The following is a 21,503-nucleotide window of genomic DNA, read 5'->3' as shown; positions in this document are numbered from 1 at the left end:
GGTTTAAAATCCAAAAGGTGAATAATTTGTAGCACTTGGAGTAACATTCCAGGGCTTGTAATGAGGTGCTTTTTTTATCCAGCTTTATTGTTAAGGTCACTGTATCATCTATTAAGCAGCAAATCTGCTGCCTATGAGTTGGAGCAATAAAAGGGTGTTGGAGGCACCCAGAGATCTATCACCATCTGAATTAGGAAGGTCTGGTATTACTTTACTTTAGGTTGAATCCTTTGTCTTAGTTTAGTGCCCATTGAGGTACCAGTATTTTCTAACTTTACTCCAGATTTTTTTACCATTCTTACGGTGCTATTGACACTGCTTATAGCCTGGTGCAGCCCTGAATAGACTGAAATTGGCATGCTTCTCGTTCAAATCTTTACAGTGCCATTAGATCCTGCTGGCTCTGCTCAAACTGAACCTGAGATATGAGTTGTTATCTAATCATATGTTCTGTACAATTTAGTCATTGCTTTTTGTATTTACTGTGTCCTATTGGTGTTTGTTTGTCTGTCTGTGCTAATCTATCTTTAGCGCTTTCTGTATGTTGTACAAACCGTAAATCGATCCTTCTCTTGCATGTAGTCAGTCCCCTCTCCTATGTAGAATTGAGAGAATCACATATGATTACCTCAGATACTTGCTCAATTAGATCTAGTCAAATAACTGGGACTTGAGTTGCTGTGGAAATCTTTGAGTTGTACTTCCTTCCATAGTTTGGTGATCAACATGAAACTTTCTAATATTTTTGTAGTGTTTTTACCATAAAGCCACCAAATACGAAATTTAATCAAATGCTGGAAATACTCAGGTCAGGCAATGTTTTATTTCACATAAGTATTACCAATACTTTTCTTTTGAGTTCCAGCGTCCATGGTGTTTTATTATTCATTAAGTACGTGCTTGTATTTGAAGTTATCCGTACCTGTAGTGACACTGCGGGAAGGTAAAAGAAAATTGTCCAAATGGCCACTCCTGGTTGTGTGGTTGTCTGCTGCAGATGCCATACATGGAATGTCCTGACAAAGCTCTCAACTGGATTTGACAAAGAAAAGCAGCTGTGGAAATATCGCACAGCATAAAAAGCACCTTCAGTGGAGGGATTAACTAGCTAATTATGAGGGATGATTATGGAAAAGTACAACTTTATATTTCTTTCTTGACATCTGATATTTACCAGTCTCTTTGAAAAGATTTTTTTAAAAAACTATGCCTTAATTGATCTTGCAATGTAATTAGTTGTGCTTTTGTAACGATAGAATGCAAATTGTTAAAATAAAACTTACTTTGCTACTTGAGAACTGGGATTTCTTTTCTGATGTTTCTATCGGCAAAGGATTGCACACAATCTCCATGAATAGCAATACTCTTGCTAATCACTTTTCCCAGCAACTGCTGCTGTGCCTCCTTGTATTGCATTCCACATGTGCTCACTCTTTGAACCAAAAAGACAAGTGTTCGGGATTAAACGTAGACATAAGTAGCTTATCTCAGGAAACCAGCTGAGCACTGCTACAATAAATTGGTTAATAAATAAACAAAAACTGCATATTTTAAAACGCTCATGTACCATTTGGATGTCCTAGCATTAATTAGCTCTAATGTCCATGTAACAATATCAAACCTTGAAAGAAGTGGCTATAGTAATTTAAATACAAGGTAAAAATAGGACTGAAGCAAGTAAAGGGCTATTAAACACTTGATACACATCTATGATGTGGGGCCCATGGTAGTCAGAGATTGGCAGTGAGGAAGAGCATGATTGTGGGGGGAGATGTGGGGTGGCAGATCAAACCAGGACAGATTAAACTTATGGAACTGGAGGACTAGAGCATTGTTAACTAGGGCAAGTGCAATGGTTTCATGTAATCATGGAATCATACAGTGCAGAAGAGGCCTTGCTTTGTGTTTGCATATGTTATAATATGCCAAGTGCTCATCCAGGTACTTTTTTTTAAAGGATGTGAGGCAACCTGCCTCCACCACCTTCCCAGGCAAGTGCATTCCAGACTATCACCACCCTTTTGGGTTTTAAAAAAAGTGGAAGTAGCCACTTTTTGCAACAGAGCAAATAAGGAGCTTGAAATTGAGCTTGGACTCAATTGAGTTTAGTCAGGTTAAATCACAAATGTGAAGTAATGCACTTTGGAAGTTCTAATATGGATAGGAAAGATACAGTAAATCGCAGAACCCTTAAGAGTATTGATGGGCAAAGGGATCTGGGTGTACAGGTCACAAAGTGGCAATGCAGGTGGTGAAGGTAATCAAGAAGGTATACGGCATACCTACTTTCATCGGCCTGGGAATTGAGTTTAAAAATTGGCAAGTCATATTGCAACTTTATAGACTCTTAGGCCGCACTTGGAATATAGTGTTCAATTCTAGTTGCCACACTACCAGAAGGATGTGGAGGCTTTGGACAGGGTACAGAAAAGATTTACCAGGATATTGCCTGGTACAGAGGACATTAATTATGAGAAGTTGGAGAAACTTGGTTTGTTCTCACTGGAGTGACGGAGGTTGAGGGGTGACCTGATAGAATTCTACAAGGTTATGAGCGGTATGGACAAAATGGATAGTCAGAAGCTATTTTCCAGGGTGGAAGAGTCAATTACTATAGGGCATAGTTTTAAGGTGTGAGGGGCAAGGTTTAAAGGAGCTGTATGAGATTTTTTTACAGATTGGTGGGTGCCTGGAACTCATTGCCGGGGGAGGTAGTGGAACTGGATATGGTTGTGACTTTTAAGGAGCGCCTTGACAAGTACACGAATAGGATGGGAATTGAGGGATATGATCCCTGGAAGGGGATTTTAGTTAAGCCAGGCAGTGTGGTTGGTGCAGGCCTGGAGGGCCGAAGGTCTTGTTCCTGTGCTGTAATTTTCTTTGTTCACATGATGAAAGTTTTGACAGGCTAGGTCTCCAAAAAGACAGTTCAATGGAGGTTTTTAAAATGATGACAGGTCTTTCTAATGTGCATATAGAATGTTTCTCCTTGGGGAAGAGAATAATTAAAGGCCACGTACAAATTCAGAAGTCACTGCAACAGGAAGTAAGTAGTTGAAAGGAATGCAATTAAGAGGAAGTTTGACAAGCATCTGAGAGAGAAGACACTCAATAATTATGATTTGTTTATTTAGGTGGGAGCAGGCTTGAATGGAAGATAAAACAGCCTAATTATATCATTGTTTCAGAGCTGTATATCCTACACAATCCAATGTAATGGTTGTCTGGATGGGGAACAATGTTTAGCATAGGCATGAGACACGATCTTTCCAGTCTGCTGTGCCAGTTATTGGCACTGGGAAGATAGAGCATGAGGCTTCCTGACTGTTTTGCTGGCATGATTAGCTCACACACAAAAAGGGTGCAAAGCCAATTTAATTATTAATGAGATGGGGAGGCAAGTGGATGAAGACTGTATGGGAGGGATTGGCAGGGGGGAGCTCTGCATTGGGGGAGTGATCGACAGGGAGCGATCAGTAAGTGGGGGGGTGGCACTGGGCATGCAGCTGGCTTCGCCAGCCAGCTTAGGCTCTGCCCCCACCCACCTCAGGTGAGAATCACACATCTGTCCAAAAAAGTGAAGGAGTGTCATAAGATTGCATTTTCAAACTTGCTCAAAAACAGGTCCGAAACTTTTACACTTTCTCGCTCATTCATCACTTAAAATTTTTTTTGGTAAGATCTCACCTACAGAATTTGCAGTAAGGCTGAAGACAATCTATTCAATCATGATTGAATGGCGGAGCAGATTCGATGGGCAGAATGGCCTAATTCTGCTCCTCTTTCTTACGGTCCATTAGTTCCTGTCTCACCTTTTAGCTTGAGGTAATTAAGACATCAAGACTATAATCCCCATATTCTAAAAGCAATTTCTTAATGCATAACAGTACTTACAGTAGATTTTAATTGTAGTATTCTGATAATCTTTTCATAGATAAAGAAGACTAATGCCCAGTAGGGACCAAACTGCTGAGTAAGACAGATCCCCACGTAAACTGTCACTGATGATAAACCTTTTTTCAATTGTGAAAACAAGGAGGAAGAGCTGATGCCAAAAGTATAGAGCTTTAAAAAAAAACCTTTTGGATTTAATAAAGTTAAAAAGTCTATTTAAAAAAAAGGTCTATTTTAAAAAAACTTTAGCACACTAGATTAAAGTTGCACAGTTAAAACAGTCTTACAATATCCCCTGCCCCTCAAAACACCTGCTTGGTTAAATGTACACAAGTAAACTACCTTCTTGGCAATAATCCCCTTAGAGCTTTTTAAATGTAAAAATCCAGTAATATTACCCTAAATCAAGGAATTGTTCTCTTTTAATAAAGGTGTAAAAGTACACAGCTATTCAAGCATTTTCACTCTGATGTGAAATTCCAGAAAGGAGGTTCAGAACCAAACCTTTCCAAAAAGAACTCTTCTGTTTAATTGGGTGGCTGCCTCTAATTCAAAAGAACAAAGAAAATTACAGCACAGAAACAGGCCTTTTGGCCCTCCAAGCCTGCACCGACCATACTGCCCGACTGAACTAAAACCCCCTACCCTTCTGGGGACCGTATCCCTCTGTTTCCATCCTATTCATGTATTTGTCCAGATTCACAATCGTATTTGCTTCCACTACCTCCCCCAGCAGTGAGTTCCAGGCACCCACCACCCTCTGGGTAAAAAACATGCCTCGTACATCTTTGAACCTTGCCCCTCACACCTTAAACCTATGCCCCACAGTAATTAACTCTTCCGCCCTTCCTCCATCCATGCCTCTCATAATCTTGTAGACTTCTATCAGGTCGCCCCTCAACCTCATTCCAATGAGAACAAACCAAGTTTCTCCAACCTCTCCTCATTACTAATGCCCTCCACACCAGGCAACATCCTGGTAAAACTTTTCAGTACCCGCTCCAAAGCTTCCACTTCCTTCTGTAGTGTGGCGACCAGAATTAAACACTTGAAACTTTTAGTTTCTCAGCATAAAGCAGCTGATCTTCGGAGCTTTTCCCCATAGCCACAACTCAGCCAAACATTCTTCCTGAACTATCTTTTCCCCCTTTCTTCTCAGGTTCCATGATCCTCAAATACCTTTTTGAACTCAACTAACCCAAATATACAACTCTTCAATGTTTTTCTATTTTGTCTCTGCTTTTAGGTCAATAAAATTTAATATGCCTTCCCCTACTTAGTAAGAAGTCTCACAACATCATGTTCCCCTACTTGCCCATGGAAGCTTTGTAAGATGCAGATGTTCCTATCACCTCGAACTCCCTTTTGAAATTCAATAGCTGAAAAAGCAAGTTTCCCGTTTACCCTACAATGCAAATTTTAGATCCAACCTATTTACTTGTAACTTAAACAAGAACAAAGAACAAAAACAGCCCGGGAAACAGGCCCTTCAGCCCAATGAGTCCACAATCTCTTATTTTCAACTTAACATCTTTACCTTTTCATTTCATAGCACCCACAGACAGCCTGTTTCTGGTAAGCTTCCTCCTGTTTAAGATCTGATCATGAAAGTAAAACCCTATGGGATCTAAGGCAAAGTGATAGATTAGATCCAGAGTTGGCTCAGAGGCAGGAGGCAAAGGAAGGTTGGTGGGTGCTTCTATGACTGGAAGGCTGTTCCCAGTGGGGTTCTGCAGGGCTCAGCTCTAGGTCCTTTATTTGTTGTGATATTGTTGTTGTGAACATAGGGAGAAATGATCATGAAGTTTGCAAATGATGAAAAAATTGGCCATGTAGTTGATCATGAAGAAGAAAGCTGTAGACCGCAGCAAGATATCAATGGATGAGTTACACTGAAGCAGTGGAAAAATGAAATTCAATATGGACAAATGTGACAATGCCTTTGGGAAAGAATAATAAGGCAATGAAACGCAATAAATGATAGAATACTGAGAAGTGTAGAAAAACAGAGTCCTGAGAGTGCATAAATCCCTGTAAGTCATTGGACAGGGAGATGAAGTGGGTCAAGAAGGCAGTATGCCTTTATTACCCAGGGCACAGAATGTAAGAGCTAAGAGATTATGCTGGAATTGTATAAAGCTCAGTTAGGCCACTGCTAGAATACTGCATGGTAGGAAAGATGTGATTGCATAAGAAGGTACAGAGGGTATTGCAAGAATGTTATTTGGACAAGAGAATTTTAGTTATGTGGAAAGATTAGATAGGTCATGGTTGTTTTCTTTTGAACCGAGGATACTGAGGGGAGACCTAATTGAAGTGCTTAAAATTGAGGATCAAGATCTAATAGATAGCAAGGCTCTATTGACGTGGTTTAAGAGGTCCATTACTTAGGGCCAAAGATTTAAGCTGGGAGATTTAGAGGAGATTTGAACAGAAATTCTTCTACCCAGAGGGTATGAGAATCTGGCCTAAAAGGCTGGTAGAGGCAGAAACCCTCAACTTTAAAAAAAACTTGGGTTTTTGCCCAACATGCCTATCTATTTCCTGTTAGCCAGCTTATCTTTTATCCATGCCAATATATTACCACCTACACCATGAGGTTTTATTTTCCACAATAACCTTTGATGCAGCACCCTATGGAATGCCTTGTGGAAATCTGAATACAGTGCATCCACTGGTTCTCCTTTATCCACAGCATATGTGAATTCTTCAATTCAAAAGTTCCAAACTCAGATTGGTACATTCATGCTAGAGAAAAGTATTAAGTGCTTCAGAACCAAGGCTGGTGGATGAAGTTAAAGTTCAAATTAGTTATGATCTAACTAAATGCGAATATTTTCAAAATACTGGTATAAAATAATGACATAGAAGATCAAAATTCAAATTTACTAAAGCAAACAGGGAAGAGTTTCATTTAATTCTTCAAAAACTTCACAGTAACTGAATAGCAAAAAGATTTATTTTGAATGCCAAGTTTACAAAATATGCATTTTAACACACCCAGTGTTAGGCAATATTCATTATTTGGTGTCCTCCAATGACCATACAAGCCTGCAAATAATATTCTTTTCTACAACCTCATGTTAAAAGACTCCAGACACAGGCTGTTGCCACAGACTCCTTGGCAAGTGCCATTTTTGTTCTGTGGGATTATTAGAGGTCTATGTCGATAGAATGCTGTTTGAAATGATAACTTGAATTATATCATCAAACTTTCTTTTATATATCAGCACATTGCTGGAGGAGTTCCTGAGGATAGTGTTCTAGGCTCAACCATCTTCAGCCGTTAGTTTCTTGATGGGTGGGTGGCCCTTGCAGATGGAACCTCATTCCCAACTGGGGTTGAAGTTTTGCTTCAAGTCAGTTAGTGGCTCACTGACTGTTAATGGCAAACTATTAGAGGCGATAGAGGGGTAAGAGAGCACCGAAGCTCCTGTTCTCATTCCCTTACTTTACAAACCAGCAGTAAAGGGAAAGGTTTCTTCCTATCTCCCTATCAATGACCCTCATAATTTTGTACACCTCAATTAGGTCCCCCCTCAGCTTTCTCTGCTCCAAAGAAGAGAACACCATCATAGCCAACCTCTCTTCATAGCTGAAACACTCCAACCTGGCAACATCCTGGTGAAACTCCTCTGCACCCCGTCTTGTGCAGTTACATCCTTCCTATAACGTGGTGACGATAACTGTACTCTACTTGTGGCCTAACATGCGTTTAATACAGTTCCATCATAATCTCCCTGTTCTTGCTCTTATAATCTATACCTTTTGAACTCCTTATCGAAAAAGGATATCATTATATTAGAAGCAATTCAGGGAAAGTTCATTCAACTCATTCCTGGGATGGAGGGCTTATCTCGTCGGGATCATTTTCCTTGGAGCAGAGAAGGCTGGGGCAGGGTGGGGACACTGACTGAGGTTTACATTTTTGGATGCCACTTTTTAGTGCTCATTTTTGAGGAAAACAGGGTCACATATATATATTCTATTAAATGTAAAACAATTCTAATGCCCCTTACATTCATATCAGGTCAATTTTAAACTTAACAACCAGCATCTCTGCAGCATTGAAAAATATTTACATGATCTAACTGATGGATCATTTATATTCCAAGGCTGAGATCAACAATCAGTTTAACTACAGGGAATCAAAGGTTATAGGGGGCAAGCTGGAAAGAGGTGTTAAGGCCATAACCACATCAGCCATGATTAGCTTGAGTAGGTTTGAGGGACTAAATGGCCTCCTCCTGCTCCTATGTTCTGTGAGATCAAATGGCCATCTCCTGTTCCCATGTGGTGATTTTATTCATTCTTTAACCATTTTACGGACACCAGGCTGATTATCTGTTCTGCAGACAAAATTAAGGAATTATTTCTATTCTTTATATAGTGTTAGAAGTTTCAACCCATTGTACTTTCTAAAGTAGCATCTCCTCCATTACTGAGATCATCTTTGGTACTTGGTGAAAAGGGGATCTCTTTGTAGCGTAATGCCTGGGCTGGCCAAGTTCAACAAAGAGGGCTTGAACAGCATCAAGTGGGATGCTCAAGGCCTTCTCTGGCTAACAGGCACCACTGAATACAGGTTATTTGATTGCCAGAGAGAATAATCTTATCATTTATTTCAGTTTCTTTAGCTCCCATTAGTAGTGCATTCCTGTGGGGAGGACTCCTGGAAAACGTATGCTCTTGTTGCAGCCACTGGGTTAACTCCCAACCCCACTTCCCAATAACCTACTAGCACATCAATGAACCCATCTTATACATGCTTGCATCAGTTTCTGTATTTACTCCTCTTTCCTTTCCCACCACCCACTTTTTTCCTGTGAGCTCCTCTTCCTTTGCCCTGTGTTTTTTTCTTCCTTCTATTTTCTTGTAAAATTGATGTTGTGTAAGAGGTCAGAATTTGGAGAATGCTGATATCTTGAAGGGTTTAGGATTAGGGGATGTTAAATAGGGAACCACAGAAGGATTCGAAAATAGTATCTCCTTAGTTGGCTTGTTTCAAATTTTAGCTGAATAACGCTGTGTGAAAGCACCTTGGGATATTTTATTGCAATAAAGGTGCTATATGAATATTCCTTTTGTATTCTCTCATATTGCAACCACACATGCTTTCTGGTGGTTAAATTCAACAATTCATAACCTTAAAGTGCTGGTCCAGGACAATCAACAGGATACCCCTGAATGAACGCTGTGATTCATCACCAGCTGGTGCCAGAACAGGAGCCACCTCCCACAGAGAATGCGAGCTCTTGCGTAAAATAATAATTACAAAGACAAACTTTATTACAAGTTCTCGAAATATATTCAATGTTCCAAGATCCAGCTGAGATGATATTGCCGGGCACAGTCATCAATGCTCTTCTCAAACGGGCTGAGGAAGCGCACAGTCAGTCTGTCCACCAGAGGGATCTTCGCTCAGCACAGGCAAGTCCTCCTGTGTACAGTGATCTGTCGGAGGTTATACAGCCCTGTGAACCTATTCATACCTCTGGGTTCCTTTTGTATTTCTCGTAGGCAAACTCCTCAGTGTGAGCCCGATCATTGCACACAGCAATGAAGTCGATTTCCAGTTGGAACGGCCCATTTACTTTGTCACCCAGTGTGAAGCCGATTGTATGGATCTAGAACAAAGCAAAACATTTTAGTGACGTGTCTAAGGCCCTATACGTTCTGTTGCTTTCTTATCGCCGAGATCAGTAATCCCGCCTCCCCAACCCTTCCTCCAGACCCTCTAATTACAGTCATTTCAAATAGAACATGATGACCTTAGGCAGCCAAAGCAACTCAGCTGTCTTTTTCAAAAGGCTGTTAGTTGAATGTAGTGCCATTGGCACCTCGTGTTGTTCCCATTGCTCATTCTACATGTGAGCAGACAGAATGCTGCTGATTGGAGGGGAAGGACTTCCACCACAGATTAGTTGTTTCCCTACCTTTCCCCATCCTGGGAGCCCACTGTTCCAAGCAGAGGATCATCTGAACAAGGAAGACGCTTCAGAGAGCTGTGAGAGGCTTAAAGTTCAGGAATTAGGCCCCAGCATCTAATGCTCCATCTGTACAAATGGAAGGTGCCAAGTTCCTCTATTTGTATGTAATTTGCATGCAACCCCCCCTCACTTGGACACATTTTATGTCACTAACATCAACCACTTTTCCAGCCTTGGCCCATGTATTGGTTTAAGTGGATTCCTCTGCAGACAAACTGTACCCCCACCGTAAAGGGATCCCCAGAGCTGCAGGAGGTCACTGGACAGAGTTACCAACAATCAGCACACGATATTTTATTTACATGACACCTCACCATACGATGCCTATTCACATCATCTAATCATGTGACATTTGTTCATGTGACTTCTATCAATGCTGTTTAATTTACTGTAAAACGGCTGGGTCCATAGTTGAGCATATCTGCTTATGATCCCAAGATCCATGGGATCACTAAAGTGCAGGAGAAGAGGGAAAGCTGAGGGCAAAAAAAAGAGAAACCCAAGTCTCCACAACCAAATGCTGAGATTCCCCAAATTCCCTTTGATTCCTCAGCCCTCCCAATTATACACTGTCTAGGCTCCCACATACGAATCTAGGATGGGGGGGTGGTGGTGGTGGTGGTGGTGGGTGGTGGTGGTGGTTCTGTAATGGGACATTTAAAATTGCCCTTAAATCTCCCAAGTGCTAGAGGCACTGTTCCAGGGAGCTACTCACAATTGCAGAAAACTTTCAGTCACTCAGAGGGTTGGGAAGCCAGCACTGGACACAAGCACCACAGCCCAATAGAAACTGCTTTGGCCAATGTTCACGTCACTTGCTGGAAATACAATTAGTGATATGTAACACAAGAGAAAGTTCTGCTGATCATTGGCAAAATTGTCTGAGTAGAATGGGGCTCTGTTTAAACACTCCAGCTAGTCACACAGTTCAATAAAAGTCTCCAACCTTGTCCAACCACAAAGGGTGCTGGTTATCCTGGATTCGACCCCGGCTGGACAGGAAAAACTTGGAAAATGGAATCTGGAAAAACACAAGGATCATTGATATTTAAACATGGTTTCCATGGCCTTCAGGTAAAGTCAGGTCAGGTAGAGGCCAAGCTAAGAGACTTCCATCTCCACAAACTGCTCTCTAATTTAAGCTTCATTGATGGGGTGGGGACAATCACAATGGGAAATCACACTAGAGTAAAAGGCATTTTGGGATTCTAGTGGGATTTCCCATTCCCACCACCAATCCTCCCCCACCCCAAAAGCAGGAGCAGGAAATTCCTACAGTATACATAGAATTCCAAAATGCATTTGATGAGGTACCACACTGAGTGCAAGATAAGGGCACATGAAGTTGTGGGTAATATATTAACATGGATAGAGGATTGGTTAACAGGCAAGAAACAAAGAAAAACTAGTGGGTTCCCATAAGGATCAGTTACTTAATATCTATATTAATGACTTAGACAAAGGATCCAAAAACAATGCGCCTTATGTGTGCTGAAGATACAAAGCTAGGTGAGAACATAAGCTGCAAGAGGACATAAGGATGGGGGTAAGGCAGTGGACGTGGTGTATATGGATTTTAGTAAGGCGTTTGATAAGGTTCACCATGGTAGGCTTCTGCAGAAAATGCAGATGTATGGGATTGGGGGTGATCTAGGGAATTGGATCAGGAATTGGCTAGCGGATAGGAGACAGAGGGTGGTGGTTGATGGTAAATATTCATCATGGAGTTCGGTTTCGAGTGGTGTGCCTCAGGGATCTGTTTTGGGGCCACTGCTGTTTGTAATTTTTATTAATGATCTGGATGAGGGTATAGTTGGGTGGATTAGTAAGTTTGCTGATGACACCAAAGTCGGAGGTGTGGTAGATAGTGATGAAGGGTGTCATAGTTTGCAGGAAGACTTAGACAGGTTGCAGAGCTGGGCCGAGAGGTGGCGGATGGAGTTTAATGCGGAGAAGTGTGAGGTAATTCACTTTGGTAGGAATAGCAGATATGTCGAGTATAGGGCTAATGGGAGGACTTTGAATAGTGTGGATGAGCAGAGGGATCTAGGTGTATGTGTACATAGATCCCTGAAAGTTGGGAGTCAAGTAGATAAGGTTGTTAAGAAGGCATACGGTGTCTTGGCGTTTATTGGTAGGGGGATTGAATTTAGGAGTCGCAGCGTCATGTTGCAACTGTACACAACTCTGGTGCGGCCGCACTTGGAGTACTGTGTGCAGTTCTGGTCCCCACATTATAGGAAGGATGTGGAGGCTTTGGAGAGGGTGCAGAGGAGGTTTACCAGGATGTTGCCTGGTATGGAGGGGAGGTCCTATGAGGAGAGGCTGAGGGATTTGGGGTTGTTTTCGCTGGAAAGAAGGCGGCTAAGAGGGGATCTTATTGAAACATATAAGATGATTAGAGGTTTAGATAGGGTGGATAGTAATAGCCTTTTTCCTCTGATGGAGAAATCTAGCACGAGGGGGCATGGCTTTAAATTAAGGGGTGGTAGTTATAGGACGGATGTCAGGGGTAGGTTCTTTACCCAGAGGGTGGTGAGGGATTGGAATGCCCTGCCCGCTGCAGTTGTAAATGCGCCTAGTTTGGGGGCGTTTAAGAGATCCGTGGATAGGTTTATGGACGAGAAGGGATTGGTTTAGGTTAGTGGGTCACTGTTTTGTAACTGGTCGGCGCAACATCGTGGGCCGAAGGGCCTGTTCTGCGCTGTAATGTTCTATGTTCTATAAGTGATATAGACAGATTAAACTATTGTGCAACAAGGTGGAGTATAACATGAGGAAGTTGAGGTTATTTATTCTGGTAGAAATAACAGAATTTTAAAAAAGTGAAACTTCTAATTATTGGCATACAAAAGATGTGGGTGTACTTGTACAAATAACACTGAAATTTGGCAATAAAATAAAAGTAAAATACTGTGGATCTCAAGATCTGAAATAAGAACAAAGTGCTGGAAAAAGATTTGGTAGCATGTGTGGAGAGAAACAGTTAATGTTTCGACTTTAATGTGTTTTTTTTCAAAACGTCAGAAATCTGGCAGATTGGTACAGCAAGCAACTCAGAAAACAAATGGCATGTTCATAGAATCTCTACAGTGCAGAAGGCAGCCATTCAGCCCATCAGGCCTGCACCGACAACAATCCCACCCTATCCCTATAACCCACTTCATTTACCCTGCTAATCCCCTGACTCTAAGGGACAATTTGTTGACCTTTATTGCAAGGGAATTGAAGTACAAAAATCATAGAACTAAAGAATTATCACAGCTCAGAAGGAGGCCATTCAGTCCATTGTGTCTCTACTGGCTCTCCAAATGAACATTGCACATAATGCCTGCCATTTCTCCGCCTGCTCTTCATAAGCCTGCACATTCTCTTTTTCAGATAATAATCCAATTCTCTCTTGAACCTTCCTCCACCACATCACTTTCCTAATCTTAACCAGTTGCTGTGTAAAAAGGTTTCTCCTCAAGGTTGCCTCTTTTGCCTTGAATTTGTTCGCCCTCGTTGTCGATCCTTCCTTCAGTGGGAACTGTTCTTCCCCATCTACTATGTCCAGACTCTTTGTGATTTTGAATACCTCTACCAAATCTCTCCTCTAAGGAGAACAGTCCCAAATTCTCTCCAATCGATCTAACCGTTCCTCATCCCTGGAACCATTCTCACAAAGCTTTCCTACACACTCTTCAATGCTTTCATATCTTTCCTAAAGTTTGGCACCCAGAACTGGACACAATACTCGAGCTGAGGCTGAATCAGTGTTCTATACAGAATAATCGCCTTGCTTTTGTATTCTACATACATATTAATTAAACCTAGGATACTGTATGCTTCATTAGCTGCACTCTTAATTTATCCTGCCACCTTCAATGAATTATACACATATACACACAGGTCCTTCTGTTCTTGCAACCGCTTTAGAACTGTACCCTTTTATTTAATATTGTCTCTCCAGTTTTTTTCCCTGTCAAAATGAGTCACTTTACACTTCTCTGCATTGAATTTCATTTGCCATTTATCTACCCATTCCACCAGCCTGCCTACGTCCTTTTGAAGCTTGACACTATCCTCTTCACAGTTCATAATGATTCCAAGTTTTGCATTACCTACATATTTTGAAATTGTGCTGCATATACTAAGGTATAGGTCATTACTACACACCAGGAAAAGCAAGGATCTAGACACCTACCCCTGGGGAACTCCTTTACAAATTTTTCGTTAAGTCTGAAAAACATCCATTTACCATTACTCTCCGCTTCCTGTCACACTGCCCATTTTCCATGTATTACTGTATTTAATGCTAATTGGAAGTTATATCAAAGGCATTGTCCTTGTCAACCTCTCTGTTACCTTTCAAAAAATTTCAGCAAGTTAGTTAAACAGGATTAATTGTGACAAATCCATGTTGGCTTTCCATGATTAACCCTCATTTGTCCAAATAAAAAATAATTTTGTCCAAATTGCTAGAAGATTCATCATCACCAAAGTTAAACTGACTGGTCTACGGTTGTTGAGTTTACCTTTACACCCTGCAATTCTCCAGTCCTCCGGCACCACCTGAGTCTAAAGATAACTGAAGAAGTCCAAGAAAGATTAAGATGATCTTGCTCCAGTTGTACAGGGCTTTACTGAAATCACACCGCGGGTATTGTGTGCAGTTTTAAGTCTCTATTTTTAAGGAAGGACATGTTTACATTGGAGGCGATACAGCAAAGGTTGACTGGATTAGTTCCTAGGATGAGACCATTATCCAATGATGAGAGGCTGAGTAAAGTGAACCTATACTCTTTGGAGTTCAGAAGAATGAGAGACGAACTCTTTCAAATATTCAAGATTTCTGAAGGGGTTTGACAAGAACAAAGGTTGTTTCCCCTGACTGGGGAAATCTAGAAATGGGGTCACAGTCTCAAGATGAGGGGCTGATCATGTAAGACAGATGAAGAGAAACTACTTCATTCAAAGGGTTGTGAATCTTTGGAATTCTCTCTCTCAGAGGGTTGTGGATGCTCCATCGTTGAATCCATTTAAGGTTGAGATTGAGAGATTTCTGGGTGCAGAGAATCAAGGAATCTGGGGAGGGGGGGAAAAATGAAGTTGATGCAGTAGGTCAGCCACGATCACATTGAATGGTGGAGCACTGGTGGCCCAGTGGTCCACCTTTTGCTCCTATTTCTCATATCTTTACGTTGTTTTGACTCTAGCCCCTGCCTCAGGGAGTAGGTGCCTCCCACAGTACAGTTTTGCAGTGATAGCCTAAATAATGAGCACAAATTTCTGGCATGGAACCACATTGACTCAGGGGAGGGGCTGTTGGCTAATATGTGGATGGAATTCCAGTGGGTTCCTACACCCAAAGGTGCACCAGAACTTTCAGATGACTGGAGAGAAAGACTGTTCTACCTTCACATCCTGCCAATAGGGGCCTCCCTGGGTGAAGAGGAAATAATTGTAGAGGTCGTCTTTCTGGTGGGTGAAGTACATCTGACTGCTGATGTTCACCATCCAGGGCCGGCCGTCCCCTCGGACCCGCAGGTACAACGTGTTGAAATTCGACAGATCATAATACTTCTTGAGGTCAAAGGCACCCTGCAACAGAGAAAAAGGGAGCTGTGTGATTGGAGGCAATGGTAAATTCACTGGATACTCACAAACACTGCGGAAGTGTCAAAACATGTCTACGGAGCTGTGACAGGAGGAACAAGGATGGGGAGCAAGAGCTCGGTGGGGGTGAGGAGGGGTATGAGGGCTCGGTGGGGGGGGAGCGAGAGCTTGATGGGGGAGCTCGAGTGGGTGGAGGGGATCGGGGGGGTGGAGTGAGGGGATCGGGGGGGTGGAGCGAGGGGATCGGGGGGTGGAGCGAGGGGATCGGGGGGTGGAGCGAGGGGATCGGGGGGGTGGAGCGAGGGGATCGGGGGGTGGAGCGAGGGGATCGGGGGGGTGGAGCGAGGGGATCGGGGGGGTGGAGCGAGGGGATCGGGGGGGGGTGGAGCGAGGGGATCGGGGGGGGGTGGAGCGAGGGGATCGGGGGGGTGGAGTGAGGGGATCGGGGGGGTGGAGTGAGGGGATCGGGGGGGGGTGGAGCGAGGGGATCGGGGGGGTGGAGCGAGGGGATCGGGGGGGTGGAGTGAGGGGATCGGGGGGGGTGGAGTGAGGGGATCGGGGGGGTGGAGTGAGGGGATCGGGGGGGGTGGAGTGAGGGGATCGGGGGGGTGGAGTGAGGGGATCGGGGGGAGTGGAGGGATGGGGGGAAGTGGGGGAGTGGAGCGGAGGGATGGGGGATGGAGCAGAGGGATGGGGGATGGAGCGGAGGGATGGGGGATGGAGTGGGGGATCGGCGGGGGATGGAGTGAGGGGGATGGGGGGTGGAGTAAGGGGATCGGGGGGGGGGGGTGGAGTGAGGGGGATGGGGGGTGTGGATGGGGGATCGGCGGGGGTGGAGTGGGGGGGATGGGGGATTTTCGGGTGCGGACCCTGACCTTGAGCGGGCGGCTCCTCAGGCTGCAGTAGCCGCTGTACCGGGTCTCCCCGTCCCGGGGCGGCTCGGTGTTGAGCTCCCCGGTCAGCAGCGCCGTCCGCCCGTTACTGCCCACACTCAGGCGGGCCCGGCTCCGGCCGCCGATCTCCTGGTCACTGGAGAGCAGCCAGTACTTGAGGCTGCCCGGGCCCTGGGCCTGCCACAGGACGCGGTTCTGCTCCAGCAGCTCCTGGCGGAGGGGGCGGCCCCCGGGGCCCCGCAGCCGCCCCAGGGCCTCCTCCCGCAGGAGGCCCCAGTGCCGGGACACACTCTCCAGGCCTTTCCGCCAGTCCCAGTGCAGCCGGCTCCAGGGGGGCGGATTGTCCACGGGAAGCCCGGGCCTGCGGTACCCGCGGCTGGGCACGGCCCACCCGGCAGCCAGGCACCCGGGGCCGGGCACGGCCCACCCGGCAGCCAGGTACCCGGGGCCGGGCACGGCCCACCCGGCAGCCAGGCACCCGGGGCCGGGCACGGCCCACCCGGCAGCCAGGCACCCGGGGCCGGGCACGGCCCACCCGGCAGCCAGGTACCCGGGGCCGGGCACGGCCCACCCGGCAGCCAGGTACCCGGGGCCCCGCCGCGCCAGCAGCCCCCGGGCCGCCATCTTGAGAGGGCTGTGTGTGGAGAGCGGAGTTGCCAACCCTCCAGGATTGCCCTGGAGCCTCCAGCAAGTGAAGATTAATCTCGACATCGCTGCGAGAGACAGAACATGAATAATCTAACCTTTTAATAATAATTTCCCTCAACGCCTTTGTTAATTATGTGAAACGTGGTACGTGGGTGCTGAGGAAGGCTGTTTTACTGGGAGTAATGGGTTGAGAGGTGACAAAGTTGGCAACCGCAAGCAAATCTGCAAGTGACCCTCCCAAAAATCCTCATAATTCCAAATCCCCCAATCTGCCATTAACCCCAAATCCTCCAGTAACACCCAAATTCCTTAGCAAGCCTAATCTCTGGCATTCCCTGCCCGTTGAAGTGGTGGGGGCTGCCTCGCTAAATATATTTAAGTCACGGGTAGATAGGTTTCTGATAGGCAAGGGGATTAAGGGTTATGGGGAGAGAGCGGGAAAGTGGAACTGAGCCACGACAGATCAGCCATGATCTTATTGAATGGCGGGGCAGGCTCGAAGGGCCAGATGGCCTACTCCTGCTCCTGTTTCTTATGTTTTATTATGTAATCTCCTCAAAGCCTCTCCCTCAATAACCACAACCCAAATTTCCCCAGGCCCTATTCTTCTAGTTAATCCCAATTTGATTCTCTCCACATCAGTGTCCAGCTCTTGTCAGAGTCCTTGACCGATATGTCCAGTTTGGTTACAAAGTTATGTTTTAAGTATATTTATTAGTATCACAATTAGGCTTACATTAACACCACAATGAAGTTCCTGTGAAAATCCCCTAGGCGCCGCACTTTAGCATCTGTTCGGGTACATTGAGGGAGAATTTAGCATGGCCAATGCGCCTAACCAGCACGTCTTTTGGCTTGTGGGAGAAAACTGGAGCACCCAGAGGAAACCCATGCAGACACAGAGAGAACATGTCTGCACAGACAGTGAGCCAAGCCAGAAATTGAATCCAGGCCTCTGACGCTGTGAGGCAGCAGCGCTAACCGCTATGCCATGATAGAAGACAGTTTAGAGCAACACCAAAGGTTGTCCTATGTTTCAAAGAACTTAAAAATAGAAGAGAGACTTGCATTTACAGAACACTTTTCTTGACCTAAGGACATCCTAAAGCACTTGGCAGCCAATGAGATGCTGACAGTGTATGAAAATGGGATAACCAATCCCACAAACAGCAGTGTGGTCTTGACCGGTGGGTGATCTGTTCAGTTGAGTAACTTACCTGTTAAGTAACAGGATAAACATTGATAGATATGAAAAAAGACTGGAGGAACTTGTGCTTTTCAGCCTAAAAAGAAGATTTCATCAAAGAAGAAATAGTGAGGCACCTAGAAAGGAATGGTTTGAAAGAGCGGATGCAGCACGGATTCGTTAAGGGGAAGTCGTGTTTGACGAATTTATTGGATTTCTATGAGGATGTGACTAGTGCGGTAGACAGAGGGGAACCGGTGGATGTGGTGTTTTCAGATTTTCAAAAGGTGTTTGATAAGGTGCCTCATAAAAGGTTGCTACAGAAGGTTAGGGTGCACGGAGTTGGGGGTAAGGTGTTAGCGTGGATAGAGGATTGGCTGTCCAATAGGAAGCAGAGAGTTGGTATCAATGGGTGCTATTCTGATTGGCGGTTGGTGACTAGTGGAGTGCCACAGGGATCGGTGCTGGGGCCTCAGCTATTTGCCATTTATATAGATGATCTGGAGGAGGGGGCTGAGTGTAGGGTGACAAAATTTGCTGATGACACGAAGATGAGTAGTAGAGCAAATTGTGGAAAGTTTGCAGAGGGATCTGGATAGGCTGAACGAGTGGGTGAGGACCTGGCAGATGGAGTATAATGTTAGCAAGTGTGAAGTTATCCACTTTGGCATAAATAATAGTAGGAGGGATTACTATTTAAAGGGCGAAAAGCTGCAGCATGCTACGGTGCAGAGGGACTTGGGGGGTCCTTGTGCATGAGTCGCAAAAACCCAGTCTGCAGGTGCAGCAGGTGATCAAGAAGGCGAATGGGATGCTGGCCTTTATAGCGAGGGGGATAGAAAATAAAAGCAGGAAAGTCTTGCTGCAACTGTACAGGGCACTGGTGAGGCTGCAGCTGGAGTACAATGTGCAGTTTTGGTCGCCGCACTTGCGCAAGGATATTTTGGCCTTGGAGAGAGTGCAGAGGAGGTTCACTAGGAGATGAGGGGGTTGGACTATGAAGAGAGACTAAATAGACTGGGTCTGTACTCATTGGAGTTTAGAAGGATGAGGAGGGATCTTATAGAGACGTATAAGATAATGAAAGGGATGGATAGGGTAGAGGTAGAGAGATTCTTCCTGCTTAGAAAGGATAGCAGGACTAGAGGGCACAGCCTCAAAATAAGGGGGGGGGGGCAGTTTAGATCAGAGTTGAGGAGGAACTTCTTCACTCAAAGGGTGGTGAATCTCTAGAATTCTCTGCCCGTTGGAGTGGTGGAGGCTACTTCGCTAAATATATTTAAGTCACGGGTAGATAGGTTTTTGACAGGCAAGGGAATTAAGGGTTATGGGGAGAAAGCGGGAAAGTGGAACTGATCCACTTCAGATCAGCCATGATCTTATTGAATGGCGGAGCAGGCTCGAAGGGCTAGATGGCCTACTCCTGCTCCTATTTCTTATGTTCTTAAAAGGGTGTATTATATACAAAATATTCTTTTATTCATCTCATTAGTATTGACATCCCAACACAGCTCCCCGAAGAACATTACTTATCACAACCAACCAATTAAGAGTACCTACTTTTCATCATGCCTCTGTCTCTTATCTACCAATTGGTTGCTGTTGTGAAGTTGAGTAATTATAGATTGCTGTTTGTAAAATTGTAAAGTGTTAGGGAGAAAACATTTCATAGTCCCATTAAAAGGTGGTGCTTTTCTGTCCTTAGAAAGTTAAAAAAATGCAAGTACATGTAGAGTGCCCAAAATGAAACATTTGTATCAGAAAGCCAAGCAGCAGTGTTACCAAAGAACGTAAGAAATAGGAGCAGGAGTAGGCCATCTAGCCCTTCGAGCCTGCCCCGCCATTCAATAAGATCATGGCTGATCTGTAGTGGCTCAGTTCCACTTTCCCGCCCTCTCCCCATAACCCTTAATCCCCTCGCTTATCAAAAACCCATCAACCCGCGTCTTAAAAATATTTAGTGAGGCAGCCTCCACCACTTCAACGGGCAGAGAATTCCAGAGATTCACCACCCTTTGAGTGAAGAAGTTCCTCCTCAACTCCGTTCTAAACCGCCCCCCCTTTATCTTGAGGGTGTGCCCCCTAGTCCTACTATCCTTTCTGAGCGGGAAGAGTCTCTCCACCTCTATCCTATCCATCCCATTCATCATCTTATACGTCTCAATGAGATCTCCCCTCATTCTTCTAAACTCTAATGAGTACAAGCCTAATTTATTCAGCCTCTCCTCATAGCTCAACGCCCTCAACTCCGGCATCAGCCTAGTAAACCTCCTCTGCCTCCCTCCAAGGCCAAAATATCCTTGCGTAAGTACGGCGCCCAAAACTGCACACAGTACTCCAGCTGCGGCCTCACCAATGCCCTATACAGCCGCAGCAAGACCTCGCTACGTTTATATTCAATCCCCCTCGCTATGAAGGCCAGCATCCCATTCGCCTTCCTGACCACCTGCTGCACCTGCAAGCTGGGTTTTTGCGACTCATGCACAAGGACCCCGAGGTCCCTCTGCACCGTCATCTGCTGCAGTTTTTCGCCACTTAAGTAATAACCCTTCCTATCATTATTCCTACCAAAGTCGACCACCTCGCACTTGCCAACATTAAATTCCATTTGCCATTTCCTGGCCCATTCGCCCAGCCTATCTAGATCCTTCTGCAGACTCTCCACACCCTCCGCACAATTTGCCGTTCCACCAATCTTGGTGTCATCAGCAAATTTCGACACCCTACACTTGGTTCCCTCCTCCAGATCACCTATATAAATGGTAAATAGCTGAGGCCCCAGCACTGACCCCTGGGGCACTCCACTAGTCACCATCCGCCAATCCAAATAGCACCCATTGACCCCCACTCTCTGCCTCCTATTTGACAACCAATCCTCTATCCACGCTAACACATTACCCCCAACTCCATGTCCCCTGACCTTCTGCAATAACCTCTTCTGAGGTACCTTGTCAAACGCCTTCTGAAAATCAAGAAAGACCACATCCACCGGCTCTCCTCTATCCACCGCCCTAAACACATCCTCATAGAACTCCAGTAAATTTGTCAGACACGACTTCCGTTTAACGAAACCGTGCTGCGTCTGCTGTATCAAGCACTTTCTCTCAAGATGCCTCGCTATTTCCTCCTTGATGACGGATTCTAACATTTTACCTACAACAGACGTTAAACTAACCGGCCTATAATTCCCTGCCTTTTGCCTGGCACCCTTCTTAAACAACGGTGTAACATTAGCCGTTTTCCAATCTTCCGGCACTTCCCCGGAATCCAGCGACGTCTGGAAAATAACCACCA

The 21,503-nt window shown here is 44.9% G+C and overlaps 1 protein-coding gene across 1 annotated transcript; it reads right to left on the bottom strand.

Moving 5' to 3' along the window:
- Positions 1 to 6,834: 6,834 nt before the first annotated feature.
- ndufaf1 (NADH:ubiquinone oxidoreductase complex assembly factor 1) lies at positions 6,835 to 17,046 on the bottom strand. The gene is made up of 4 exons (XM_080202960.1): positions 16,358 to 17,046; positions 15,282 to 15,467; positions 10,831 to 10,905; positions 6,835 to 9,521 (listed from the first exon to the last, which is right to left on the bottom strand). The coding sequence occupies exons 1-4, from the start codon at positions 16,997 to 16,999 to the stop codon at positions 9,381 to 9,383; spliced, it is 1,044 nt and encodes a 347-aa protein (XP_080059086.1). The 5' UTR covers positions 17,000 to 17,046; the 3' UTR covers positions 6,835 to 9,380.
- Between the last annotated feature and the right edge of the window lie 4,457 nt (positions 17,047 to 21,503).

This window comes from Carcharhinus amblyrhynchos, chromosome 14, assembly GCF_965287045.1.
Source record: "Carcharhinus amblyrhynchos chromosome 14, sCarAmb.v2.hapA, whole genome shotgun sequence".
Classification (NCBI taxonomy): Eukaryota; Metazoa; Chordata; class Chondrichthyes; order Carcharhiniformes; family Carcharhinidae; genus Carcharhinus; species Carcharhinus amblyrhynchos.
Note: the sequence above shows the minus strand (reverse complement) of the source record. Positions and strands in the feature narration are given on the sequence as shown.

Coding starts and splice junctions, on each gene's coding strand:
- ndufaf1 (XM_080202960.1), bottom strand. CDS start 16,999: ATGGCGGCCCGGGGGCTGCTGGCGCGGCGGGGCCCCGGGTACCTGGCT. Junction 10,906..15,281: donor CCTATTGGCAGGATGTGAAG/GTAGAACAGTCT, acceptor GTGTTTTTCCAG/ATTCCATTTTCCAAGTTTTT. Junction 9,522..10,830: donor ACCCTTTGTGGTTGGACAAG/GTTGGAGACTTT, acceptor GCTTTGTTCTAG/ATCCATACAATCGGCTTCAC.